Source organism: Henckelia pumila, chromosome 4 (genome assembly GCF_033568475.1).
Source record: "Henckelia pumila isolate YLH828 chromosome 4, ASM3356847v2, whole genome shotgun sequence".
NCBI classification, from domain to species: domain Eukaryota; kingdom Viridiplantae; phylum Streptophyta; class Magnoliopsida; order Lamiales; family Gesneriaceae; genus Henckelia; species Henckelia pumila.
Genome location: NC_133123.1, coordinates 182,312,199 through 182,321,482, shown reverse-complemented (window position 1 = coordinate 182,321,482; position 9,284 = coordinate 182,312,199). Strand labels below are relative to the sequence as shown.

Here is a 9,284-nt window from a genome sequence, read left to right as displayed (position 1 = left end):
TGAGATGTTTTGTTTAAGTATATGACATTGCGAAATTTATGTAGCCCCAAAACAAAAATTTTTAACACGTTTTCGCTATTTACACTAATCACTACAAAAAAATCATTGATTTAGCCACGATTTTTTAAAAAATACATCATTGACATATAGATATTATCATAATTACTTAATAAAAATATTTAATTTTTTGTATTAGTCAAATTTTTTTTATTTAAATATTATTATAGTCACGGTTTATCCAAAAATATTTTTAAAAAATAGCGATTATTTTTTCCACGAGTTGAGAAATTGTGGTTATTTTAGCTAATGGCTATTTAAACTTATATATTTTAATAATTAATTATAATTATTATTAATTTTAATTAATTATTAGTTATTAATTAATTAATTATTATTATTAATTAATTAAATATTATATATATATATATATATATATATATATATATATATGTGCACAATCTCTCTCCCCAAACACGTATACAGCAATATCGCGATTACCCTTTCAGCCTTTCTCTCCAAACCCTTCTCGTCGCCGTCCTCCTCGATCCCCCGTCTTCATCCGTCGATCCGCCGCCATTTACGCCGGAGAACCATCTGATGAAGCTGGAAAGGTAATATTTGTCCAAAATCATCCAACCAGATTCCCCCTCTTCTCCCTTCGATTTTCTCACCACTTTCGTGCGTCATCGGATAAGGATATCGTCATCCGGAGAAGGTTGCTTAGTGCTTGGAGATCTCGATTATAGTTTGAATCGCAAGGCTTCAGCTCGGTCTGGCACTGAGCTTGTTATTTGGAGCTGCTATTTGGATTGTTGCATACACACTTGTTGCCTTCTTTGATATATTATTCTAGCTTGCATCAACATTGTGAAACTGTTGCCCGTACTGTGCATATTGTAAACCTGCTGCTGAGAACTTTGACTATTCTGTAGCCATGGGTAAGCATTGAAATACTCAAATCTGGGAGTGATTTTTTTTAATCATCTAATAGGAGAGTTTTAAATGGTAAGCCAAAAGAAATGTCACATTCGCATTTAGGCATGGTAACAGATGGAAGGTACATTTATGCCAATGTTTATGCATTTTGAGCAACTTACTACTATTAAACTGCAGTAATGTTTATGCTCTGTAAATTTAAAATAATTATGATCACCCCATGAAAACAACATTTCTGGATAGTATCCTTTAATTATATGGGTTTTGTGATGCTGGACTGTTTATGGATGCGTAATTTCCAAATCTTGATACAACATTTCCTTTTCAGTAATTTTATTGTATGCTTTATTCGCATTTTTTTCCCTTGCAGCACCGATGTATCTGGAGGACACACAATGGGAAGTTTCTCTGGTGGTGTTGTTGGCTTACAGGTACTAGGTTCAATCAAAGTAATGATTAAACATGTTCATGTATCTTGTAAATTTATTCAGAGTTTTTGATTTAAATTTTGTTGTACGAATAGTTTAGTCCTGGATTATATATCAATTGGCTCAGTTTACTGCTGCGTAATGTTTCTTAGCTATTGTTCTTTGTGATATAACTAACTTGATGACGAACGAGATAAAAGTATTTCCGTGGTCTTCATTTTTATTTTCAACTCATTTATGATACTATATTGATGTATTAATATCGTTTATGTTGTAGATTATATCGTCGGTCGAGTTCAAGGTATATTTCTATGATATTATAATTTCAAGTTTTTGGTACATCTTTACATTTTAAGTTTTGTCTTAACCTTTACATTTCTGAAAGCTTAACCTCTACATTTCTTTTTTTAGACTGACTCTGGTCTCCAGCCCTATATCGAAGTTCCTAAATTTTTGCATCAATCTGAATTATGATAGAACATCAGCAACTCTCTTTTTCGGTAGGTGATAAGGTTTCTGTATAATTTAATCATTCGACTTCAAGCACATTGCATGTTTTCTGCATTATGTATTTTTGGATACTACTGTTGACTGCACAAGTTAATTCTCTTGTATTCTAATTGAAGCTAGAATGTAGTAGTTGTTTTCTTTTTCATTTTGCCGCGTTTTGGAATTTTTAGGACGAGTTTATTTAATACATTTCAGTGGATGATATTGGAGCTTATTTTGTCTTGTTTTGTTTGTCTAGTTATCATTACCATTTACCTTCTATATTGAGATTAATTGTGGTAGATCTGATTAATTCAGTGGTGTATATATTTAGTATGGTTTCATGTTCTAAGTTAAGAATCAATTTTTTTTTTACTGTCCCTAATATTTATTTGGATTTGGACTCGGTTTGTTTATGTGCATGCCAAGGATTTTAGGAATTGCTGGTTATCATTTTATTTGAAAATTTTGAATGGAATTAAACTAATGGTTATGAAATATAGGAATGGCTCATATCATTTTATCTAAAAATGTATTGCTGCTTCAGAGAATTCACACAATAAGGTTATGGGTATGCTATTTTAGCTATGTATTTAGATTTTAAATGTTAAAGTATATAATTTTCATATGTTTAGTGTGTTGTGGGATTAGTTTTATTTTTTCTTTGTTTGATTTTATGTGTTTTGGGAGATTTTTATCTTTGATACACATTTTCATTAGTTTTTATGCATTTGATCTTCTGTGGCAAATTTAGATTAGCCACGATTTTTTTTATTTCCGTGGCTAAGTGTTTTTAATTCGTGGCTAACTTAGCCACGGTTTAATACCGTGGATAAATTAACAACGGTTTTTTTTAATAACCGTGGTAGCTATTTTAACCACGATTTTTTTAAAACCGTGGCTATTTTAAACCACGGTTTTTTTAAAAATCGTTGCTAAATTAACCACGATGTTTTAAAAACCGTGGCTATTTTAACCACGGTTTTTTTAAAACCGTGGTTAAATTAGCCATGCACAAAACCGTGGCTAAATTTAACAACGGTAGATTTAACCACGGTTTCAAAAACCGTGGCTAAAACCGTGGATAAATTAATTTAGCCACGGTTTTGGTCATGGCTAAACTCAGTTTTTTTGTAGTGGTAGGTTATTTCATCGGTAAATTCACATCCCGTACCTAAACCCAAACAAATATACATGTTCAGTCCTCTGTCAAAAAAATGTTTGTTTAAACTCTCTGGACCCACATTTTTTCTCGTATGAAAATCGGTACAAAACATTGAAAATAAGGTACGAATACATGATATTCCAGTACAAAACATTGAAAAAGTGGTATAAATGTATGATTTTTGAATATTCAAATATATATATAAATATTGATATTAATGACAAATTGTATGTTTTGATGAAAATGGGTACAAAATATCAGAAATAGACCACTAATATATGATATTTGAGTATGAAATGTGTTAGATCTGATACAAATATATGATTTTTGAATACTAAAAAATATTAATATTAATGACATATTTTTCTTATTAATAAAAATGTTCAGGTTTTATACTCAAAATCTTATTTTTATACCATATTTTCAATGTTTTGTAATGAAATATTATGTATTCGTACCTTATTTTTAATGTTTTGTATCGATTTTCATTCGATAAAAAAATGTGGAACTAGGGAGTTTAAACAAACATTTTTTTGACAGGGAACTGAACATGTATATGTGTTTGGGTTTAGGTACTGAATACGAATTTACCCTTATTTCATTCCATGAGAAGTCTTTCCTACACTAAATAAAAAAATGATATATATATATGAGGAATGCAGCTGCCCAACCATGTTTTTCCACTTGGTCCATGACCACTAAAATCCGATATATATATAAGTTTTCGGCTGCCCAACCATTCCTACCCAACTCGTCTCCGACCACTAAAATCCGATACCGGGTTTTAGTTGTTTTTTTTTATTTTTTGCATCACTAAAATACGATATCGAGTTTTAGTGGTTGAGAACGAGTTGGACATCATTGGTTGGACAGTTGAAAATTTATATATATATATATAGAGAGAGGACTTTTCAGCTGCCCAACAATATTTCTCCACCTCGTCCCCGACCTTTAGTTGTTTTTTTAGCATAACTAAAACACGGTACCGAATTTAGTCGTCGGGAACGAGTTGGGGATCATTGGTTGGACAACTGAAAATTTCTCTCTCTATATATAGAATATGGTCTGTTAGGCATTCAACCAAAAGTCCTACATTGGAATATCAAGGAAAATATATGTGTTAATATATGGAATGATATCTCTATTGGTAAGAGGTCTTTTACCATGGTCTGGATCGATCCATGTGAAAAGACTCTCAAAATACTTAAATGAAGGAGGTGAACGCTCCCAATAAAAATCCGTGATAAACTCTCGAGGCGGTGATGCTCCCGATTTTTCATACGAGGCGTGTGCCCCAATCCATGTGGGAGGTATCCATCCATGTGGGATTAAGACCGGGAGGAATCCATCCATTTGGGAGGAAAACTCAAAATACTTAAACGAAGGAGGTGAAAGCTTGAGAATACAACCAAAATTTCATATTGGAATATCAAAAGAAATATCATGTGTTAATAAATGAAATGATAACTCCATCTACATAGAGGCTTTTTGAGTGAAGTCCAAAATAAAATCACGAGAGTCTATACCTAAAGTGATATCATACCATTCTAGTGATGTCACGGGTAAAGTCCAAAAGTTATGATATTATTCCATATATTAATCCATGATCTTTCAATGTAAAATTTTGGTTACATTCTCAACATTTACGTAGCTTAGTTTTAGTTTTGAACAATAACATAGAACAAAAATTTCCCACCAATTTTCATAAAATGTGGTCTGAACTCTTAAGTTTCTATAACATGTCACTTTGTTTGTTTTTAATGAAATAAAATAAATATTTCTGACACCAAGTTTGGGACAAGCAGATTACTCACGTCAGCTGCGCGACAAGTTTCCATAACAAAATCAGATTTACCCTTTTTTCATCCAAACGATCGTTCAAAATCAGTCATGTTTTTTACCTCAGAATCCACCTGAAAATTGCCATCACCGAATACTTTTTTCAGTCTAGCCCAAAAGTTTTTTTCCGCTCGTCTCTCTTCACATTTCTTCCTGAAGAGCCCCGACATTTTCTTCAGCTCTGTGGCGTTTTTCAAGAAAAAATCTGCCATATGAACTTGTGGCTTGAACCCCTTGAACCCATTAAATTCAACTTCGTTGAGGTGAGAAACAATACATGATGGTATTGGTTCTAGCAAATCATAATCATAATCGTCGCAATCCCACTGTAGAAAAGGAAGATAAATTTTTTTTTTGGCAAATAGTTGATATGAAAAAGCAAAACAAAGATGAAAACAAAAATCGAGTGCACTGTAAAAATTTTTAATCACACATGAAAAAGTTCATATCGAAAAAGCAAGACAAAGACGAAAACAAAAATCGGGTGCATTGTAAAATTTATAAATCACACACGAAAAATTTAATTTGATTTGCATTCTATAAAGGGAACAATAGTCGCTGATCATAGGCATCTGATCCACCCAAACATTTTCTCCAAAGAAAAGGCGGATAAAGGTTGACAACTTACCGTATTTAACCTGAGCCATTCGAGATATGGTGTTGAATGAAGTAACTCCAGAAATGCTTCAATTTTGCACCTCAAAGAAATTTCTAGTTGTTTTAGCATATTAAATTTTGGAAGTGGAGGCCCTTGTTTTGATTGGTCGATTACCTATCACAAATAAACCAATGCTATAATTAGAGGGGGAAAAAAGCTTCATTTAATTTCATTTTCTATTGAACCGTCGCGAATAAACCAATGTTATAATTTTTTTTATAAGAAACAATAAACGAATGTTATAATTAGAGGAAAAAAGAAGGCTTCATTTAATTTCATATTCTATTGAACCAAATAAGATAGCTGCCAACAACAAGAAAAGAAGAAGGCGTTATAATTAAGTATGAATCCGATTCCAGTCACTGCAATAACATAAACCAACGGACTGTTGTCGAAAAATGCTAATTACAAGATCTTCAAGCGATCATACACATGTAACGAGGTTGTATCCTTTGTCGTTAGCATGCCAACTTACTTCGGTTCATTAGCTTTGTAAATTTTATCACTTATCAATATTATCAGATATAGAAAATGAATTCAAATTTTTTTTCAGCGTTCACTAAATTTTACGATATCAAAATTGTCAAGTAGTGAAGCCACCTTTTTCACTTCAATTTTTGGGTGGGTATCAGGAATTCAGGATGCTAAAGAGCTTGAATGCAACAAGTATTGACTACATCATTATATGATTATTGGCAACGTATCCACCATGTAATATGATAAAATCAACATGGTTTGGTAAACTAACCTCCATGATATCAGTTAACAGTTGCAAATGATTTAAACCCAAGCATCCTTTCAGTAAGAGCCGAGCGTGTTGCCCATTCCTTCTAATTCCTTGAAGATCACAAGCATAACTCATAAAATCAACCGACACACAAGAAACTGATGACGCACTTAGATCAAAAATGCCAAGAGAAATGCCATAAACTGCAAATTTCACAAGCTTGGCACCAGAAATCCTCATCTGGAAGTTCTCTATTTCGAAGACATTGGAGTACACGACGAGCTTAGTCAAGGACGGAGCATTGATTTCCACAAAATTCACTTTCAACCATTTGCACTCTCTTATCTCAAGCTTTTCCAAGAACGGAAAATCAAACATCAGCCGGCTAGTACTAGGAGCATGCTCATTTAGAATTTCAACTTTAGCAAGATACAGATCTTTAACTTTAGAAAGCCATTTTGGCAGCGGCCTGAAAGTGCAAGGCAACTGTAGCTTCAGGTTTGTCAATGAGTTGCAATCAAAGAGACAACGAGGTAGAACAACACCCTCAAAATTATAAACTATCTCCAAGTCCTCAACGTCTCTCATCAATGCAGCAGATATCCACGTGACCATTCGACGTGCATCGTACTTCTGTTGACACAAAAGGCGAAACCTTTTCAAGCTAGCGTTCCGAGAAAGAATAAAAATCCTGTCCACAAAGTTAACAACACTTGTCTTCCTAGTAGTCTTAAGTGAAAACCGCTGTACATCATTGATGTCTATATTGTAAATGCCTGTCCACTTGTATTCCCAATCCTTCGATAGAACACAAGTCCGCATAACATCTTTCGTGGGCAAGAGGGATAGAATCAGACAGATAATAGTTTCAGGCATCTTACTAATAATGTCTTCACCTTGGTACTCCGTATCATCCAGTCTAGGTTTCTTACCTTCATCACCGTCAATTTGAATGCTTTCCTCCTCCATTTTAAAAGTCAAACTGAAACGTTAAAGAAACCATACAACTCAGTTACTGAATCAAATCCTATCCACCCAATAATTCAATAAAATGCCACAAGAGAAGCAGCTAGCCTAACGCATCTTGGACCAATCAACATTTTTAAGAACAATAGAATATATATTGGATACAAGAATCAAATTTCTCAGAATAAAACGCAGAAAGCAAGAAAAAAAAGCAGGTAAAGTTCAACAACCTTCCGAGTCCTGAAACAAGAACAATTAAGAGATAAAATCAGAAGCATGACAAAATTCGTAGAGTTCACAACCAGAAAGCTCGAATTGGAAGAGTAATTGAAACCCTAATTGGTGTCTTAATCCGAAAACTGATCTGTTGTGAGAAACTCCACCATGCGCGCGAGCTCTTTGCCCGAAGACAGTGGAGAATGTGTGTGTCTGTGAATCCCCATTGCGTTCATGGAATGGGCCACGAATTGCCATTATTTTATAATGATATTATGTGTCTCATTGACGGCCCATTTAATTTTAAAATTGATTTTTGAACATTTTTTTGTTCAAGCCGGCAAGGACATCCAGTAACGATGTTAATACTCGTCTAAGAACATGTTAAATGCTTCCTCAAAAAAAAAAAAAACATGTTCAATGGTGTGAGCGAGGATGTTTGTGTGATGAAGTTCGTAACTTCATTACATGATGATGTCAACAATGATAATTTCATATCATGATTTTGTGAGAATGAGATGATGTTATAGAGATGAGGTTGAAATATTAATTTTTTATTTCATAAAATATATATATTTATTTAAACACAAAATAAATTTTAATAATTAAAATTACACATAATTAAAATTTAAACATTACAGAAAATTAAAAAATACATTAAATTAAGAAATTAAAAATAATTAAAGCAAATTACCAACAAAATAAATTATTGCCCAAATCTTTGACAAAGAATTGATTGTTGCATCTTCGTAAAATATTCACGTTGCACATCATTCATGTTTGGATCGTTAATACATTTATCTATGATTCGATTTTCTTGCTCCCTCACCAGCTCTATCTCTTTCATTGTTTGCATCCTCTCCTTAATTTCCTGCTTTTTCATCTATATTCATACTTTATTGTCATCAATTCCTCAACGTTTGCATAATGCTCTCTTGCTATAGAAATTTTCATGTCCTCAATTTCATAAAATCTTTTCTGATAATCATGCATTGTTGCATACGAATCCGTTCTACGTGAATTTTTTGAGCCAGATCATTTCATGCTCGTTTTGAAGGCCTTTATTTCCATTGGTCTAATGGTTTTAGCCACTTCTTGCAAGTCATTTCCTTCATCGGCGGTAGGCATGTCAGTGGGCGTGGAGAAAGGAGATGATGAGAATTTTTTGAATTTCAAGTACAATAAAATATTGTCAAAAAAATTTAAGAATATATTCTTCTCAAATGATGATTCACTTTGGTTGAGGGCTTCTAGTTCGGTCATTTTGTTTTGGAAAGAATTTTTTTTTTTTTTGCATGATCATTGAATTGTTGGCGCATGTTGTCCCTTGAACGGATTTTCCAACCCATTGATAATGCATTGTTATACTTTTTTTCAACCAATCCCCAACAACTAGTGTAGCTTTGGTCATTTCCAAGTGTCGGATTGGTGGAAGCATTGCACCATGTCTTTGCAAGACGTTCATCTTTGTCTTTCAACCAATGTTTTCTCGTGATGGAGTCACCCCACCCCCACTAGCAGCAACAACTTTCTTACTTTTCCTTTTTTTTATTTTTAAGATGTGGTTTCAAAAGTAGGAGGGACTTTGTTTGGATTTTGAAAAAATTGATTTTGATTGAACATGATGTTCAACATTTGCTCGTCGGTATATTGAGATTGAGAAAAACCAATCCATTGAGAATTGATTTGAGAAAAGTATGGTGAAGGAGAATTGAGATCATCATTGTTCCATGGATTCATTTTTGGATTTGGATTTAATGAAATCAAATAAGAAAATTTTTTATTTTTTTATAGAATGAAAGTAGAAAAAATAGTGAATTTTTGAAGGTATAATGAAGAGTGTTGGAACACTCATAGTTT

The 9,284-nt window shown here is 33.0% G+C and overlaps 1 protein-coding gene and 1 long non-coding RNA gene across 10 annotated transcripts; one reads left to right on the top strand and one right to left on the bottom strand.

Annotated features, from left to right (window-relative positions):
- The first annotated feature begins 467 nt into the window (after window positions 1-467).
- Window positions 468-2,019, top strand: LOC140866218 (uncharacterized). Of its 2 annotated transcripts, XR_012144821.1 has the most exons (4): window positions 468-938; window positions 1,307-1,367; window positions 1,642-1,665; window positions 1,776-2,019. It is a non-coding gene; the product is annotated as an uncharacterized lncRNA (long non-coding RNA). The 2 variants fall into 2 exon arrangements; XR_012144820.1 differs by having other exon boundaries at window positions 1,307-2,019.
- Window positions 2,020-4,599: 2,580 nt separating this feature from the next.
- LOC140864802 (F-box/LRR-repeat protein At3g03030-like) lies at window positions 4,600-7,643 on the bottom strand. 8 transcript variants are annotated; one of them, XM_073269178.1, is made up of 5 exons: window positions 7,439-7,643; window positions 7,124-7,224; window positions 6,264-6,875; window positions 5,486-5,629; window positions 4,600-5,183 (listed from the first exon to the last, which is right to left on the bottom strand). In XM_073269178.1, the coding sequence occupies exons 2-5, from the start codon at window positions 7,178-7,180 to the stop codon at window positions 4,881-4,883; spliced, it is 1,116 nt and encodes a 371-aa protein (XP_073125279.1). In that variant the 5' UTR covers window positions 7,181-7,224; window positions 7,439-7,643; the 3' UTR covers window positions 4,600-4,880. The 8 variants fall into 8 exon arrangements, with proteins under 8 accessions (XP_073125279.1, XP_073125284.1, XP_073125281.1 ...); XM_073269183.1 differs by having other exon boundaries at window positions 7,175-7,224; XM_073269180.1 differs by having other exon boundaries at window positions 7,511-7,623.
- Window positions 7,644-9,284: the final 1,641 nt, after the last annotated feature.

What these genes read in the sequence shown, in the direction of transcription:
- LOC140864802 (XM_073269177.1), bottom strand. Translation starts at nt 7,211, where the DNA reads ATGGAGGAGGAAAGCATTCAAATTGACGGTGATGAAGGTAAGAAACCT. An exon ending in TGTTAACTGATATCATGGAG is followed by an intron (nt 5,630 to 6,263) that starts GTTAGTTTACCA and finishes TATTTGTGATAG; the next exon opens with GTAATCGACCAATCAAAACA. An exon ending in AATGGCTCAGGTTAAATACG is followed by an intron (nt 5,184 to 5,485) that starts GTAAGTTGTCAA and finishes CCTTTTCTACAG; the next exon opens with TGGGATTGCGACGATTATGA.